The 18,780-nt window shown below is 47.5% G+C and overlaps 1 protein-coding gene across 4 annotated transcripts; it reads right to left on the reverse strand.

Moving 5' to 3' along the window:
* Nucleotides 1–402: 402 nt before the first annotated feature.
* MEST (mesoderm specific transcript) lies at nt 403–16,911 on the reverse strand. 4 transcript variants are annotated; one of them, XM_020812689.3, is made up of 12 exons: nt 16,812–16,911; nt 13,508–13,662; nt 12,912–12,991; nt 12,729–12,806; nt 11,752–11,888; nt 9,995–10,053; nt 8,674–8,714; nt 8,150–8,220; nt 7,831–7,932; nt 4,966–5,042; nt 4,738–4,801; nt 2,156–2,840 (listed from the first exon to the last, which is right to left on the reverse strand). In XM_020812689.3, exons 2-12 carry the CDS (start codon nt 13,659–13,661, stop codon nt 2,723–2,725), a joined length of 981 nt encoding a protein of 326 aa, XP_020668348.3. In that variant the 5' UTR covers nt 13,662; nt 16,812–16,911; the 3' UTR covers nt 2,156–2,722. The 4 variants fall into 4 exon arrangements, with proteins under 4 accessions (XP_020668349.3, XP_078232651.1, XP_078232653.1 ...); XM_020812690.3 differs by lacking the exons at nt 7,831–7,932; nt 8,150–8,220 and having other exon boundaries at nt 403–2,840; nt 16,812–16,894; XM_078376525.1 differs by lacking the exons at nt 7,831–7,932; nt 8,150–8,220; nt 16,812–16,911 and adding an exon at nt 13,796–14,073 and having other exon boundaries at nt 403–2,840.
* Between the last annotated feature and the right edge of the window lie 1,869 nt (nt 16,912–18,780).

Below are 18,780 nucleotides of genomic sequence, written 5' to 3' on the forward strand. Positions count from 1 at the left end.
CTTGCTCCGACCCACCTGGATTTCCCTTCGTTGCATCGTGCATCTTGGAAAACCTGGAGCAGCCCCCCCCCCGAACAGAAACCTATTCCAGGGAGACTCTCACCAGCTTTGGAAAGCTGCTGTTTTCACTTTGATTTAGGTTTCTCCAACTTAGAAGCCTTATTTTAAAACTGAGTGGGAGTGTGAAATCTCTGTGAGTCCCCAGTATTCCCAGGAAGGGAATCCCTCTCCTGTCTTCCCCTCTGTCAACAGGAAGGTACACTCTGTGTGTGCCCACCCAGCTTGAATTTCCCTTTCTTGAGGTCTAGAAATGGGCGAGGGTGACACAATGGTTCACAAGCATTTTCTTTTACCGTCCTTTTTTCCCTGCTTGGCAAGGACTCCCCGCATGGATCCATACGCTTGTCTAAGAGGGAGCCACCCGAAGCCGTTCCTGTTTTATTTTGATGAGCTCAAAAGCAGATGGTGCTTGAAGCCCCCAAAGCGATGGCAATCTTTTGGAGTCCACCTCTATCTTGCTGTCCTTATTCCATCTTGTGCCCCTCGTGTCTGCCCAAGGACAGAGGTGACCTGCGGTTTCAGCCTAATGGCTGGCAGCAGGGTGAGATCGGATCGGGGGAAAAAACTGTCCTGTAGCCTCTTACAATAAGAGGTCCCCAACATCAGACGTGGTTGAAGGCCGGAGCTACCGAAGGTCTTGCCCTTTGCTGCAGGAGCACACTGACTCTCGCCCCAGGAGAGCTTACCCCAGGAAATGTGTAGCCTGCATAACTAACTTGTAAACCGCCCAGAGAGTGCTTGAAGCACTACGGGGCGGTATACAAGCAGCATGCTTTGCTTTTTGCTTTTGGAAGCCTTCCAACCCCACCTTCCCTCCAGCCGCAGCCATAGGCATAAGCAGACAAGATGGGCTGGTTTGTTTCGTCCTACAAAGTGGTCGTCAGCAGGAAAGCCAAGACAGGCCGGCTCTGCCAGGGGACACGGTAGTAGAAGGGTTTTCTTTTGTCTGTGTTCCCCCCTCGTGAGGGGAGACCCGGGAAAAGCTGAACTGACAGCTCCCACCTGCCTTGGGGTTTCTGATCATAGAATCAGAGTTGGAAGAGACCACAGGGGGGGCATCGGAGTCCAACCCCCTGCCATGCGGGAACATCCATCAAAGTACTCCCAACAGAGGACCATCTAGCCTCTGCTTTAAAAACCTCCAAAGGAGGAGACTCCACCACCCTTCGAGGCAGCCTCTTCCACTGCTGACCTGCTCTGACTTCAGGAAGTTCTTTCTTCCTGAGATTCAGGTGGAATCTCTTCTCCTATAGTTTGAAACCATTGCTCTGTCTCCTAGTCTCTGGAATCATGGAAAACAAACCTGTCCCCTCTTCCACATGACATCCTTTCAGATATTTAAACATGGCTATCATGCCCTCTTAACCTTCTTTTTGTAAGGCTAAACATTCCCAGCTCCCTAAGCCGCTCCTCGTAGGACGTGGCTTCCAGACCTTTGACCATTTTGGTCGCCCTCCTCTGGAACACGCTCCAGGTGGTCAACCTCCTTCTTGAATTGAGGTGCCCAGAACTGGACACAAGACTCCAGGTGAGGTCTGACCGAAGCAGAATGGAGTGCTACTATCACTTCCCTTGATCTGGACATGATACTCCTATTGATGCAACCAAGAATCTCATTGGCTTTCTTGGCGGCCCATAACCTCAGCCGTCTCCTCTGTGACGCCCATCCATCGGCTGCTTATGTCGGTGTCGGTGGAAGCAGGCGCTCCAAAGGCCCGCGAGGTGGGACCCCCAGGGCTGAAAAGGAAGACCAGATGGTGCCCGGTCCCCCCCCCCAGGACCTGAGCACGTTGGTTCTCTCGCTCCTCTTGAAACGGAATCAAGTGTCCTTCCACTTCAGCCTCGCCTGAGGCCCCTGCATCGCCCCTCTGTTCGTATCAGGGTCTAACAACAGGTATTGAGTAATGCTTTTTTTAAAAAAGCACAAGGCACAAAGTCCATGTGCAAAATCCAAAAGGCGTGTCGGGCCGCACCGTTCCTGGAGTGCAAAGGCAAACCCAGAAATGGGCACTCTCAGGTCCTGCAGAGCTAAGGTGGTGGGGGGGGGGCAAGGAGAGAAAACCCCAAGGGGTCCAAAAATCATCCTGGCTACCTGTTGAAACGGCAGATCTGTAATTCAAACTTTTCTTTTTTAAACAAACAGGAGTGACAGCAGCTTTTTGAGTAAAAACGGCAAGCATCCCTTTCCCCCTCCTGCCCAGCCCCCCCCCCCAAATCTCAGCCCCACGGCAGTCTAGAAGCAGAAGAGGAAAAGGAGACGCTCCGGCCACCAGAGAGGCAAGTCCTGGGCCGATCTGTGGGGCCAATTTGCCCCCTAAGCCTAGACCAAGGGGGAGCGGCACCCCTCCAGAGCCTCTTTTTGACCCACAGGAAGACGTGTCCACAGGGAGGCCCCCCTGCCCTTTTCGGCACAGCTTCCCAAGGAGGACAGGGATGGAGACAGGACCCCCATGGATAAGGAAGACGAGGATCTGCCTGAGCGCAGCGTTCCTTGAAAGGAGCCCCCCCACCCCCAGAAGGCGACGAGAGGAGCAGCAACCGCCCGCTGGTTTGAAGGGCCCGGTAGTGTCCCCAGCATCATCCAGGGGCCGAATTGGCTGGTGTCCCAATGCCGAGGTCTCGCCCGATGTGCTGGGGGGGGGCCCTCGGTCCTCCCTGCAGCTCAGAAGGAGTTGATGAAGTTCAGGTAGGCATTCAAGAACCCCTGGGGGTCCTCTAGTTGGGGGTAGTGGCTGATGTGGTCGTCCAGCACAGACACGGTGGACATTGGAAGCACTTGCCTGTGGAAAGATGAAGAAAGGGGGGGAGAGGGAAAAAACACTTTTTTGTACTCCACGTCGTTGGCCACCAGGACAAAGGAAAGCACGTGCCGGACGAAAGCCACAACACGGCAGCCCCACTCCTTGCCCCTACTGGGCCACCCCGGCCACACGGGGTCCAGTCCAGACTGCTAACAGGTCTGCTTCTGAATCCAAGCAGCATGCAGGGCCTGTTGGAGACTTTTCTCCCGGGGCAGGTGGGGGAGGAAGAACCACACAACAGGGCAAGGCTGAAATAAAATCCTTCCCACCGATCCACCAGCTTCTCGCAAGCAGCGAGCGTTTTCACACAGACGATAAAAATCATTACCAAGGCCACATCGTCTGAAGCCGTGCATCGGCCAAGGGTTTGTCTCCCATCTAAACAGACAGTTTTTTGCTCCAGGGGGTGGTAGATTCTCTTTGGAAGCACTTTTAACCCGAGCCACCTGGCAGGAGACCCTAGACCTGTGTGTGGCACAGCCCTCAAGATCCATTCATCCAGGTAACAACTCCTGCAAACCTGGCTACATCCAACTTACCCCTCTCGTCTGCTCGTAGCAGGCTGTGTAAAGAAAGACTCATCTATCGGGGTGGGGGTGGGGATGGTACTGGTTCACGCAGCTTTGATTAAAACTGTGCTTCACTGAGAAGAGGGACGGAAGCGTCCCCGCCAAATATTTTCAGGCAAAATCCAAAGAAACAAAACAATTTTTAAAAAAAGACAAAAACAGGTGGCATCTTAAAGATGAATTATTCTATTTTGCTGTGAGCGTTCGTGGACGCGTCACACGCGGACAGACCTATTTCAGCCTTTTCTCTGAGGCTCGAAGGCCCCGGCTTTGTTTCTTTTTTCTCACAGCCTACAAGAAAAGTAAGGATGCAACACTAGGGTTTAAGCACGGCACCTCTATGTTAGCAGGGAGGCGCTATGCTCTACTGTTCTGTTTGGCAGGCATTCAAGCAGGGCAGCTTCCCGTAGCATGAATTGCAACTGGCACCTCCTGAATTCCTGCCTCGCGGAGGGCTTTAAGGGCGCAGAGGGGAAACCAGAAGCACTCCCGTTGGTTTTTTAGAAATCTTTGATTGTTCAGAGCCTCTTAATTAGCTCCAAACCAACAGAGGAAGAGAGAAGGTAGCCTTTGTTTTGAGGGATGGCACATGGTGGAAAAACCATAACACTGACAATTCGGACTTTTGTCGGCAAGGTGATGTCTCTGCTTTTTAAGATGCTGTCAACGTTTGTCATCGCTTTCCTCCCCAGAAACAGGCGTCTTTTAATTTCGTGGCTGTTGTCACCATCTGCAGTGATCAGGGAGCCCAAGAAAGTAAAATCTGTCACTGCCTCCATATCTTCCCCTGAAGCTGAGGCTCCAGTACTTTGGCCATCTCCTGAGAAGAGAAGACTCCCTGGAAAAGACCCTGATGTTGGGAAAGTGTGAAGGCAAGAGGAGAAGGGGACGACAGAGGATGAGGTGGTTGGACAGTGTCATCGAAGCGACCAACATGATTTTGACCCAACTCCAGGAGGCAGTGGAAGACAGGAGGGCCTGGCGTGCTCTGGTCCATGGGGTTCACGAAGAGTCGGACACGACTTAATGACTAAACAACAACATGGTGCAACCTCGCAGCGCAGTGCTGTTAACCTGATAGCACTCTGCTCACGACCCGGGTCCCATCCCAGCGTTGAGGCTGCCTCAGTGTCCCCTCCTTCCAAGGTTGGTGAATGGAATACCCAGCTTTCTGGCAAGGGAGCGGCCAACGTGTAGCCTCCTTAATTACACTGTAAACCACCCAGAGGGTGCTTTAAGCCCTGTGGGGCGGTAGTTAAGGCAGCGTGCTTTCCTTTAGGGTGAGCTTCTGATCACACCAAGCCTACCTGTAGAGCTGGAGAAATTCTGGGTGTGGATTCACGGGGTCCAGCGGCCCATAGATCAGATGCACTGCAAGAGAGAGAAAACAGCTGTTCTGACCATTGTGAAGAGGATTCTTGCTCTCTACCAAGACAAGCGTTCCTCATCTCTTGCCTCCTGCCAACACCCAGAACAGTCCATAGAGCTAAAGGTGCAGGTGGGTTCACCCACAAGGAAACGGCTTTCCTACTTACAGGGAACAGAAGTGGACTTCAGAGCGCCAACCCATCGGTCCCGGTGCTTCTTCCGTTGGTTGATGTACTCCAAAAGGCTGAAGGAAGGAAGGAAGGTTCAGCAGTGAAAACACACATTCAGACTCCAGAACAGGCACCTCATCCATCCTTCGGTGGCTTCCCAGTTTCTTTACTGAATTTAACATCGTTTTTCAAAGTGAACCCCTCTCCTTAGCTTTAAGCTAAACCTGCTGGTACTTTTGGTTTCAATGTTTCGGCCCCTGGTTTTGCCTGCCCCTGAAAGGCAGCCCCTGAGATCTTTTTCTGAGCCTTCTGTTTGGTCCTTGGGCTCCCCAGGGCTCCCCCACCCTTGTGTTACAGCCTGTGTATGCTCCGTGGGCCGCTCTCAGTGGCACGTTTGGGAAACAGCTGGGAAATAAAGGGGTACCGGCAGCTGCAAGGCAGGAATCCTAGAACAGTGAAGCTGGAGGAGTCTATAAGAGTCCAACCTCCTTGCTCGAGACCGGAAGGAAAAAGCAGAACTTCGACATAAATATGCTCTGAACATGCAGAGCGTGCCCAAAGCCTCTCGTTAACTGTACCGCAGAGCATGAAAGATGCAACCTACACTCGTGTGTGTCGGCAACCTGCGTGGCTTTAGTGGACCAAACGAAGCTGCCTTAACCCAAGTCATCCAGCCGGATCCTTGGGCTGAGCGTTGTCAGCTGCAAGCGCTGACTGGCAGCGGTTTCACAAGGCAGGGGTGTGCCTCCAACCTGCTAGCTGAGCATTGGGATCAATTCTTGAGACATCTGCATGAAAATCTCGTTGCTTAACACTGAGGGATCTGTCTTCCATGAGATGTAAAGCAGTTTTTAAAAAAGCAATGTTATTTGCAAGCAATGAGACGGAACCACTGAAGCCCTAAAACACAGAGGTTAGAGGCCAGGTCTGTGAGAGAGATCTGAGCATCCTGGAAAAAAACATAGGTTTTGAAAAAAAAAAAAAAAAGGAGGCACCTTAGAGACTCCCAATGATTTCTAAGTGGGGCTTGGTGGACTTCCTGCAGGTAGAGGGCTTTTTAGGGCTTCTCAGGACAGGGTTTTTCATCACTTTCTTTCACAGAAGAACTGACTCCAGATCATGGTAACAGAACCCCGCGGAGCGGCTCATTCACCGCTTTCAACACAAAGCAAAAAGCCATCTCCCTGAAACAGGATCTCTGAAAAGAGGATTTCTGCCTAGAGAAAGCCACGTTGCCAGATCGTGCGTACGAGGCTCACAACGGTCCAACTGCAAGAAGAACACTCTGTTCTGTGTGCTCTCTCTCTCTCTCTCGAAAGAAACACACACACACACACAGACGGCTAAAAAAGCTGCCAAGTTTGTCGCAACAAACACACCTTACTGGGACCCATCACCCAAAGGAGTGACACCCATCTGTCACTCTACACAAATCCCTTGACTTAAAGGGATCAGCGTGCAACTTTCAGAGGGATTCTGGCATCTTCTAGGAACACCAAACAGCAGCAGGAATCCTTCAGTCTCGGTCACGTGCTCTGAATGGAGGACTTGGAACAGCATCTAGTGTGGCCGAGGAGGCCAATTCAAGAGTGACCATCCCTTCCACACTGAAGACAAATGCAATCTGTCCCCTGTCCAGCTCCCTGGTTTGGCTGCTTTCGGGACTGCCTCTTGGCCTCGGCCTGCTGGACAAGGGCCTCTTAAAAGGAACACCAAAGTTGATACAAAAATATGGGGAGATAGGATACCACTCTTCAAATACTTGAAAGGTAGTCCTACAGAAGAGAGGCAGGATCTGCTCTCGATCATCGCAGAGTGCAGGACGTGTAATAATGGGCTCAAATTACAGGGAGCCAAATTATGGCTGGATATCAGGGAAAACATCCTGTTAGAGCAGTACAACAACGGAATTCATGTCCTTGGGAGATGGCGGGTACTCCCAACGCTGGAGAGGCATCCAAGAGAAAATTGGGCAACCTTTTTTCAGATGTGCTTTGATGTAGGTTGAGCAGGGGTTGGGCTCAACAGCCTTACAGGCCCCACTCAACTCATTTATTCTATGGTATTATATACAGTTCTGTAAGCCTCTCAGGAATAAATTGCAATAAACTGTAACTTTCTTTTGCCTAGGGCCACTGCACAGAAACAGGCTTAATGAAATTACAAGGCAAGGAAACATAGACGTGCTGTAGGATGGAGTGATAATTAGCATAAGACCAAGTGTGTTTGTGTGCATGCAGAGGGTCTGACAGTTAGAGAGGACGCTTGAAAGCTAAACCCTTGCACTATTTATGTATTTCAAAACGTACAACTTTCTGCCGAGTGTGGGAGCTTGCAGGGTTATTGAATAGCACTTGTTATGAAAACATTTGTCTTTCCAGCTGCCATCAGCTGCATCATCATCATCTCACACACACACACACACACACAGAGAGAGAGAGAGAGAGAGAGAGAGAGCGCTAGCAGGTTTAATGTGATGCCTGATTTGGTGACTCATCTTACTCTTGACATATATGAAGGGTGGCAATTCTTAACAAATGAAAATAATTAGAAAAGCCACAGGAACTGTGGGGAGGGGTCATTCGATGGCCCTCCAATCTGATCAAAAAGCCATGTCCTCACCTTGTCACTTAGTAATCCACCAACTGAACCACTAGCCTCATGTCTGCTTGCAGTACCACTTCCAAGCTTAAGGGCCTCCTAACGAGAAGGCTTCCTAACGAGATAAGAGCTGGCATAGCTCGCCATCAAAATGTTTGGCCTTCATTTCAGTGAACTATTTCCCAATGTTTTAAAACCTGGCTTCGCTTTTGAGCCACACGGAATTCCCACAGATTGGAATTACCGATCTGGTCGCCGTACCTGTCAATCACCAGGTTTCCATCCTTCGTTCGCACGGCGGTCCACATGTCCCAGCATTCGGCCTCCGAAGGCTGGGTGTACGGGCCAAAGACCGCCGCAAGCCTGGAACATTCCAGAAGGAGATGGAGAATCAGTGGGAAAGGGGGGCCCCTACCCAGACCCACAAAGCTCGAGCATTTAAACAGATGCTCTGCAGGAGGAGGTTTCCAGAAGTGGGACAAAAACCTCTTCGGCTTAGGAACACTCTCCTTTCCTTGCCTCGGGGAAAGGTCTCCCACTCTGGAAGAACAGGGGGAACAAATTGAGAATGCTCACTCACGCTCTGGCAAAGAAGAAATAGTTCGATAAGCGTGTAATAATGGGTGAAAGCAGTCCACCATCTTTGAGAACCTTAAAAGAGAGAGAGAGAGAGAGAAATATTACTAAAACTCCACCCTCTGAGGGTTGCACCTTACCCCTTTTCTTTTTTAAAAAACCAGAAAACTATTCTGGGCTTTTAAAACACGCAAAGGAAAGAGAATATCCTTAAAATGAATGACTGCATGCATTCAAGGCTTCTGGGGCTGCCACCGTCCATTTTCGGACCAACTCCTCTCCAAGCAACCTCCCTAATCCCACCCTGGTCTAGACATCTCCGTTCTTTATCATCCACTTCAGGCAGTCTGCCTGAGAAAAGAGAAAACTCTGCCAGGGGTTTGCGTGCCTAAAAGAGTCGGGTCAGATTTCTGTTTCTGACACATGCTCTCCCACCAAAACAAGTGAGAGAGAAGGTACATTCACGCCAGACTCTTGACGAGGACAGTCCCATTCTTAAAACGGACGGTTATCTGCAGGGCCGCTTACCTTCTGGATCAGTTGGGGGTGGTGAGTTTCCGGGAAAATACCTAGAAGTGATTTCAGAGAGACAGGAGCGGAAATTATAAATAATAGTTTCTTGGCAATGGTGGCCGAAGGCATTAAAGCAACAAGAGGACTTCCCTGCTCCTCAGAATCTCAGCAGGCATGTTCGGACCCCAGATTGAGGAAACGTTATGGCTCAGTGTTTAAGGGCAAGCTTTGCACTGGCCAACCAACTGCTGGCCAGAGGGCCGCCGCTGGTCAAATCTGAATGGACGGTGCTGATCTACAGACAGAGGCGGGCTGACTCAGCATAAGGCAGCATCCTACCTAAACCTCTAGGTATACATGCAGTATTTGAAATCCGGCATCAAATTGATTGACTGCTTTAAATTGATTGTTAAAAACTGTAAGTTCTTTGATTATATATTTTTCTGTTTTTATCTATGTAAATTGTGTATATTTTAAATTGTTTTCTATTTGTATGTTGTGAGCCGCCCAGAGTACACCATGTCTAGATGGGCGGCATATAAATCCAATAAATAAATAAATAAATAAGGTAACTTAACCATTCCAAGTAGAAAGCAATTTTGGCTAAGGTAAGAAGCCTCACCGAAGAAGATGAACCGCCTTTCCTACAAGGAACAGTGAAGGAATAATTAAGGTTTGGAGGATGGGCTGGGCAGAGTTTTGTGTACCTTTTCACCCTGGAATATTTGAACTTGAGAAGCTAAAAATGAGACAAAGCACAGACAGAGCTCTGACTCCTGTCCTCTGAAGATGCCAGCCACAGGGACGGGCAAAACGTTAGGAAGAACAATCTTTGGAACATGGCCAAAGAGCCTGAAAAACCCACAACACAACCCACAACAACCATCAGATCCCGGCCACGAAAGCCTTCGTGAATACATTGTTATTTGGCTACTTGTTAGACAGACCCGATGTGTTTCAGCCACTTAATTGCTTTATGATTTCCTTCTGGGGTGGCAATATTGAAAAATGCCTACTAAGATACAATCCATTTCAAAATCCCAGCTAAGGACCATTTAATGACATTTGCAAAACAATTGTCAAGAGATCTTTGCAGCTGCTTGCTAACTTTTATTGTCCTTGAAGAAGATCATTAAAGCAATTCATCTCAGGAAACATGTTTGGGCCTGTTCACAGAATTAAGTATTTTCTTTTCTGAGACCTGGTCTCTTTTTCGTATCTGTAGACGAGATGGATATTTTCCTGTCTAGTTCGGCAGAGCTCTTTTTAAAAATGTTTTCACACCTTTAAAAAAGAAAAGTGTGAAAGCTGTATTTGTAAACAAAGGATTTGTTACCTCCGTTGGACAGGCACAGACTGTTGATGAGAACACATCCTGTTGTATTGTGCTCATACCTGGGAACAAAAAATAGCCAAAAAAAGAAAGAGAGGATAAGGCAAAGCTACATTAACTTAACAAAAGAACCAATCTGCCCTTACCCGTATGACTTAAGACTACATCTGCACCAAGAACACATTTCTACTGTAATGCTCAAATATATTACAGTACTAGACTGTTCATCATCATCTTAGAACTGTAGAACAACTACAGGAACATGTGCTTTATAAACACCTGATTCATATCTGGAGGATGACAGAGTTTGGAGCAAAATGTTGAGGTGCTAGTACAGTTATTGGCTAACATGCAAATGACTGTGAAGTTTCTCAAGAGCGCCTAGTAATAATTTAGAGGTTCCACCTTGTTGACAGATCAGAACGGTACATCCAAAGGTATCATTTTCGAGATATGCCTGCAAATAGATTTCATCTTGCTTTGGATGCTTTTAATACATCTCCTTTCCTGGAGCGGCCACGCTAGCTGGAATTTTCTGGGAATGGCAGTTGAAGGAGAAAAAAAAATGTTTTTGCTTTGGGTTATTTTCCCAACTTCTGGCCAAACTGCTAACATAACAAGAGGCCAAATGAAATGCATTTGTCTGATCCAGAATCAAGATCATTTGCAGTTTCCTTACTTGCCTCTTATTATATGATAAGCCTGCCCACATCCTAAACCAAACAGATTTTCAGTCTTTCCAGAGTCCTTAATATGGAAAACTTCCATTGCTCCCGCACGCTACCGTAACTGTATTAAAAAAAACCATCCTTCAGCAACACAGGTCAGCTGAAAAGGGTTGTGCAAATGCAGGGCTGGGTCATTTCTGAACATGAAACACTCGAAAAAGGGTGTCAGACTACATAATTCACACATATAAAATCAGATCCTATGCCAAGGCAGAATACCACTTTGAGGAACTAGCAGCTGTGTTCGACAATATTCTTATTTTGAAAATGACAGCAGCAAAACAGAAAAGAGGGAGAGTGAAAGGTTAGCTAACAAGTCACAGCTAGTTTTAAAATCTATAGCTCATACAAACAGATTAGCGATACTGCATTTTAGCGATAGTCTAGCTTTCCGAGTCTGTCCCTTCAAATAAAGCAGCCTGCTCGGCCTACAAAGGTAAATAAGTTATTAATGTACAAACTCCTGCAGCTATGAAATCAACGAATTTTCAACACAAACCAGGCTGAGCCTCTTTGTCCTGTTCTTTCCAAAGAACTAAGAGGCTTTGCCTCTACAGACGAACTGGCGTGGTCTGCAACTCCAGCCATGGCTTGAACTTTTTTACACAGTTTCCCAGCTACAGAGATACCAAGAAGCAACAAAACACAATGAGGGTGTTACACGACAAAGCACCAATGGTTATGGGACACGGCAGTGCTGTCACCGAGACCAGTCCTGCATTCAGCTGAGCTTTTATCCAAAGACACCCAAATGCTACGAAAACCAGCAAGAGCCTTGAAAATATGTCTTTACCGCACTTCAAACCAAGAAAAGAATGTTTTGGATTGCAATTCCCAAGGGCCGGGCTGGCTCGGGGAAATGAGAGAGCTGCGATCCAAAGCAGCACACTTTCCAAGGTGTGTCTCTAACCCTGAAGGATCCTGGAAAGATCCTAAATAAGCAGAAAGATCTGCTTATCTCGTGGCAGATGACAGACATCAACTGACAAAGGATGGGAACGATTAGTCAAAAGCTTTAGTACTTCCAGTAACCTGTGGAGTAACTCCTGGGCAACTGTGTCCCCATAGTCATGAGACAGAAGGTTGACCCGTTGGTTCAGGAGGCCCAAGTGATCCAACAACCCTTCCACAATGTTGGCTTGCTCGAAGATGGAATATTGATGGGGTCTCTGTTTGGAAAAACAAAGAGAGTGTACACACAGAGAGGCACAAAATGAATCGAATCACAGAAGGGGCCTCGAAGGCCATCCAGCCCAACCCCCTGTTCAAGGCAGGAATCCAAATCAAAGCTGATCGGACAGATGGTGGCCATCCCACTGGAAGGTTTGCCACCTCCCCTTGAGTTCTGTTGTTGTACCACTCTAGCAGTTAAGAGGTTTTTCCTGATATCCAGCCGAAATCTAGCTTCCTGTCACTTGAGCCCATGAGGACATATCCTGCACTCTGGAATGTTTCTCAATAACTTACACCCAGCTTATGTAAACTGCAATGCTTTTAAGCAAACTGTAACAGTCAGGCTTCTACAGTTCAACACTATCCCTTCAAAAAGGTTGCATTCTAAAACGGGAGCTCACTGCATGCCATAAGGGGTTTTGTTCTGAGCTGAAGAGGATTCAACCATGTAGCCTAAGATACATTTTTCGTATAATGGCAAGCAACATGTGGCCCTCCCTATGTTGGGAAGACTGCAGTATTCACAGCTCTAGCCAAACATTCTTGGACTGCCATTCCTGGAAGCCTTCACCACTGCCTGTGCTGGCCAGGATTTCTGGGAGTTGTAGTCCAAGAAGACCTGGCTTACTCAGGGTTGGGAACCATGGGTCTAGATTAGAGGCGCTGTAATCCAGCATCAGCTGGAGGGCCAGAAGTTGTCCAAGCCCGTCTTTCACTGCAGGTCTCCTCTTTTCCTGTTTTGAAATGGCCCTTCTTCTTATCCTAGATTTTTGCTCCTATGCAGACTTTAAAAAAGCAGGAATGAAGCAGTAAAGCATCTTCCAAGAATTGCTCACAGGTTTGTCGCTGAAGCCAAATCCAACGAAATCTAACGCAACCACCCGATGGAAGCGCTGCGTCAGCCCTTCCCATATCTGTTGCAAGGAGGAAGAGGAGGGAAACCCGTCAGTTGAGACAACAACTCAGCACCCTTTCCTCAAAAGACAAAGGTTTTGGGGCACACACACCCCCACACTCACCTTGTACCAGTCATAACTGGATGTCGGGAAGCCGTGCAAAAGGACCACGACATCTGAACTGCCAACAGCGCCCAAGGAATCTGAGGTGTAGAGAAAACAAAACATTGATTAAAAACAAGGTGGATTTGATTTAAACCCCTATTTACATCACCATTTCAATTTTTAAAAATGAGAAAATAGTTTGATGAGAGAAATAGGGGAAAATGGATTTTTAAAAAAAATTTAAATTGTGACTTAAATCAGTTTCATATTTTAAAGAATCATTGACTTGCACCCACCCTGTTTAAAACACTAACAACTTGTAATGAACACAGGGGTCTGACTGTATGAAAAAGATGATAACTCCTAGAAATATGTATTTCTAAAGATTAAGTTACCAGAAAGGATCATGAGACAAGAGACAGAAACCATGCTTTGCAGTGCGTTCATTATTAAAATAGTGTTTGCTCTCATCCACAATTTTCCAGCATCCACAGAGGGGGCTTGGAACTCATCCCTTGGAACCGATAGGGGGCCCCTACCGTAGAATTTATAAGATTATAAAAAGAAACACAGAGCAGACCGATTACAAAAGGAATGGATAAATAAATAAGAACCTCTGTAAAAGATGTTCTGGTTTTTGTAAGTGTAGTAACTTCCTGATGCCCTCCATGAGTGCAGAGCTGATGACAACTTAGGGGGTGGGATGTGTAGATACACAGCAATGAGTGGTATGGTCAGCAGCCCGACTTGAATCCACCACTCTCTCATTCTGAAAAAATAAAATAAAAGCAAAATTAATATTCAAAACTCTGTCCGTATCTCGCAGCCGCAAGTGGAATAGGAACAGTGAAGCCAGCCTAAAAGAAATGCCAGCTAAGAAAATCTTTCCTCCTTTTTCTAACCTGCAGGGTTTCATAAACATCATCATGCATTCTTCCCAGGAAGACTGTCCTTCTAATCTAGGGTAGCTGTTGAAATGATGGGCTTGCCCTTGAGAGAAGCTAGTTCAGGACCTGAGGCTTGCTAAAGACTTTGAGGTTGGTTACTCTCCCAAACAGACCTCATTCACAGGGTCATGCTCTGAATTTCTGAGGATCTCAAAGATACCGCTACACTGCCACAATGGAGAGAGAAAAAGGACTGTGGTTCCAGAGAGGAGCAGGATCTGCTCCATTGGATGACACGAGTTGCAAAGCCACGCCCAAAGAATCAGTTGCATACCTGCTACAGGAGCAAAATTGAGCGCCAGAGCTTTGAAAATTGCTTTTCTTTCTTTCTTTCTTTCTTTCTTTCTTTCTTTCTTTCTTTCCTTTTCTTCTTCTTTTTTGGGGGGGACCACATCTGCCAGAATTCCTCACCCAGCAGGACTAGAGGGATGGGGAGTCAAAGCTGGAGCCCACGAAATTAACTTTTCAAAGCTCTGAGCAGCACAGTCAGATTGTGATCGTGAAAATAACTAAAGGAACTGGTAAACGTAAAGGTTGACATTTAGTCGTGTCCGACTCTAGGGTGCGGAGCTCATCCCCGTTTCCAACCTATACAACCAGCGTTTGTCTGAAGACAGTTTCTGTGGTCACGTGACCTTCCCACCGTGGTGGTACCTATTTATCTGCTCGCATTTTTATGTGTTTTCGAATGGCTAGGTCGGCAGGAGCTGGGACAAGCGAGGGGAGCTCACTCCGTCACATGGATCTAATCTTACGACTGCAGGTCTTCTGAACTTGCAGCAGAGTCTTCTGCGGTTGAACCCGCAGCGCCACCACATCCCTATTAAAGGAACTGGTACATCCCTTAAAATACAGTATTAGATCAAAAAATGGAAAAATGCAGTCCTGAGATGTAGAAAATATAATGTTCTTTATTCTCATATAAAATGCCCAATGAGTTTCAGTCTATCAGACTTCTTTCAGTAGATGATCAAATGAAATATTCTTCTAATGCCCGCCTATTTTAATTTTAATATTGTATACTGATGCCATACACTAGACAAGAGTATTTTTAATTAACATAATACAGCAAAAAATGGATGTGCTGTAGAAATACGGATACATTAATTATCTACAGTATACAATGCTATCCCCAGTAAGTTACAATGGTGTGATTGTAATTTTTTTAATGTTATACAGCCCTTGAAGAAGGCCAAAATGAGTCGGGCATTTTATGATGGAATAAAGATTATTACATTTTCTACATCCAGGAATTATACTTTTCCCCTTTTGGACTTAGAATTGTGATCCTGCACAGGCATGTTAAATGCGCACAACACTGCTGAAGAAAAGGAAGCTCCATTACAGTAGACCTTTGGTTTAGATCACTGGTTCTTAACCTTGGGTTACTCAGGAGTTTTGGACTGCAACTCCCAGAAGCCTTCACCACCAGCTGTCCTGACTGGGGTTTCTGGGAGTTGCAGTTCAAAAGCATCCGAGTAACAAAGGTTAAGAACCACTGGTCTAGATGGCCGGGATAGAAATCCAATCAATCAATCAATCAATCAATCAATCAATCAATCAAAAAATTAAAAGTAAATTAAGGACAACAAAGCCCATCCACCTCAATAGGCGAAGCAGTTGTTTTGGCACGGGAAATGGTACAGAAAAGGCACCAGATCCCCTTCCCAGCTGGATGAGAAAGCCACTCCTGAGTGCCTTGAAGGACGTGTGCATTACAGCCTCACCACACTGCGAATGCAGGAATAGATGCACAACGAGGCAGCCAGTGGACCACAGGAAGGGGTGCGTGCTAAGTTTGGAAAAGTTTACATTTTTGTGTAACAACTCCCAGAATCCCCCAGAAGGCTTTGCAGTAAGCTGTTTATGCCCCCATTTAGTAATTTCCAGAGGCATCATCATCATCCTTATTATTCTTCTTATTATTAATTATTTGCACAGTTATTCATGTCCTGAGCACACACACCCCTTTCAGGGTGCCTATCCTGTATTTCTAAGGATACAATTAAATCTGGAACCCAGGAAGCGCCTCCAGTAAAAAAGAAAAGAAAAGAAAAGAACTAAGCCAACCCGAACTAACTCCAGCCACTTCTGAGGCATGGGACGAATTTTCTAAACACCCCCAGGAAGGACTTGCCGCACTTTGGCCAGGCAATAAACCCTCTCAAGTAGCTAGGAAGGAGAACAGGAAATAATGATTATTATTCCCCCCCCCCCGGTTTTCCTTTGGCTAAACAATTTCTGGTCGTTCCCCCTCCCATAAAAAAAAACAATTAACCTTGAAGATAGGAATGGGGGGGGGGAGGAAGAGCAGAAAGACCCTCTGAAGTCCCATCCACTACAAAACCAAACCGGACCCCCCTCCCTGCCTATTATAACCAACCCCTGAGGAAAGACCGTCCAAGAGATGCCCCTTTCAACCCCCCCTTCAGAAGCAAGCCCCCCTCCTCAAAAAAGGCACCCCAGTCTTAAGCCCCCCCTTTCCCCTGACACCCTCCCCCCATAAAGGGGGAAACTGCCCCCTCTTTCTACTCATCCCCCCCACAAAAGCCTCCTCTTGGGAATAAGAGCCCCCCCAAAGAGGGGCAATCCCCCTTATAATGGGGGGTCTTCAGAAAGGGGGGTCTCCAGAGAGGAACCCCCCTCAATTAGAAATATTTCCAAGACCCCAATCTTTTTAGGAAGCATTTCCCTCCTTCCCATTTTTTTTGCCCCCCCTCCCCTGGGAAGCCCCATTTCCTCAGGAAGCCCCCACCCACCCAATTTCTCCCCCCCTTTTTTATTGTTTCTGAGGCTGCAAAGAAAGAGAAGCCCCTCTTTCTCCACTTTCCCCCTTCTTCTCAACCCCCCCCCGTGCAAAAAATGGGGGTTCGCCTTCCGCCCCACAGACTCCCCCCCCAAGGAGGAAGAAAAGGGGGGTCCTCCCCTCTCCAGGCCACCCGGCGGGCGGTGCGCATGCGCGGTGTCTCACCTGGGCTCCAGGCTGGGGGCTGCATCCAGGAGCCTCCCATGCTTCTCCCCGGGCAAGGCTCCGACGGCAGGCGTCGGAAACAGCGCATGCGCCCCCCGGCCCTGCCCCGCCCACCTTTTGCCGCCTGTCATAGAGCTCGGCCGGTGAAACGGAGGTTCTCTCAGGGCGCCGCCTGGCGACCACAAGCGGTACTGCAACGGCACAAACTCACTTTGGGGAGGGACACGGGGTGAGTTTTGGGGGGGTGTCTCCGGAGGCAAGTTTTTAATGGCCTCCCCCCCACTCCAGTTTGCCACCGGCCGTAGCTCAATGGTTTCCCAAACTGGGGTCCCCAGATGTTCTTGGACTCCGACTCCCAGCAACCGTGGCCAGCAGAGTGGCAAAGGCTTCTGGGATTTTGAGTCTAAGAACATCTGGGGACCCCAGGTTGGGAACCCCTGCTCTAGCTTCGGACCCTTAGTAGGGGAAAACCCCAAGAATCATCAATGGCGTTACCTGGATGCAGGACAAGCTTTCTGTGACTGCGGAGAAATTCAATCCATACAACACAAGTTGTGCCCCACCGGGTGCGCGAAAGATCTAAAAGGGCCGAAATAAGGACCCCCTTCTGATCAAAAGCAGCCTAAAGAGCTTAACATTTTAATTTGTTTTTAATTTTCACCTCAAATTGATACATCCCTAATTTTAAATTGTACAACACTATTGAGAAGAATACATTTGAAAACAGAACCGTTTCACACCTTCCTTCTTTCCCTCACCTTGGCATAAAAATAAATAGCAGTTCCTGGAATACATCTGGCAAGGGAATTTGCTTTTCACAGGGCATCACATCATGGCCCCCAATGCCACATCTGGAAATGGACCTTTTCACATCTGGAAATGGACTTTACCCATTTTGTGGTGTCATCACAAGGCCACGAGGAAGGTGGCCAATCTGGCCTTCTTTGGCAGATGGTCCCATAATCCTTTCTCATGGCCTCGTCACCAAGCAGGCCCCTCTGGAGCTGGTGGGACCCAGTGCGAATTCCATCCTCATTTAACAATATATATATTTGAGTCTGGGGTTTTTTGTGTCTTTTTCTTTCTTTTTGAAGAGGGTGAGTTTTTGGCTAACTTCCCTTGTAAAAACCCTACCTTCGTTAAAAAAAAGAAGAAGAAGAACCATCAAAATCCTAATAAAGAAGTTTCTCCTTTGCTCATTTTTTTAAAAGTTCAAACCAAAATAAGGGGGAAAGGGAGTGGGAAAAATAAGACAAGTATAGAAAGCACACTGTCATCACAGGATGAGCATATATACGTTAATGTACATTGACCATCGTGCTGGGAAAGGTGAAATGAAGCAGGAAAAGAGGAAATTAATTTGCTGTCCTACATCCAAAGCTGGCTGGATTGCATGTTATGGAGAGCCGTCGTTCCATCACACGAGATCTCTAGAGAGAAGAGCCAGCCTGGGTAGCCTTGGGCCACGAGGAGGAACTCATGGAGTTTGCATACGTCTAAAAGTGACTTAACAACAGCCGCCGAGCCAGTTCCAACGGATGGCCCCTCGTGCCAGCATTGGTTAGGTGCAGAGTCTTCAGAAGCAGTTTCCCAGCCCCTTCCTTGGGGCATTCAGATAGTCCAGGCAGTGGTTTTCTTGAGGGGGTCAATCCATCCTGTAATGAGTCCTCCTCTTTCCCTGCTGCCTTCAATCCTTCCTAGCACAAAGTCCTTCATTTGAATTTTTTGTCCGGCTTTCCATAGGACACATTCTGCGTACAGACTGAAACAATAAGGGGATAAAAAGCAAAATTTTATCTGGCATCTTTGCGTACAGGAAACGAGCCTAGCCCATTTTCTCCCTATTTTGTCGTAACCGCAACTTCTCATTCGCAATGCACGTTAAACATCGGGTCAATCAAGACTCAGAGCACAACTAATTTCTCTCAGAGCATCTCATAGCTTCTCATGATCTCAGGGACCCCTTGCA

This window comes from Pogona vitticeps, chromosome 5, assembly GCF_051106095.1.
Source record: "Pogona vitticeps strain Pit_001003342236 chromosome 5, PviZW2.1, whole genome shotgun sequence".
Taxonomy (NCBI): domain Eukaryota; kingdom Metazoa; phylum Chordata; class Lepidosauria; order Squamata; family Agamidae; genus Pogona; species Pogona vitticeps.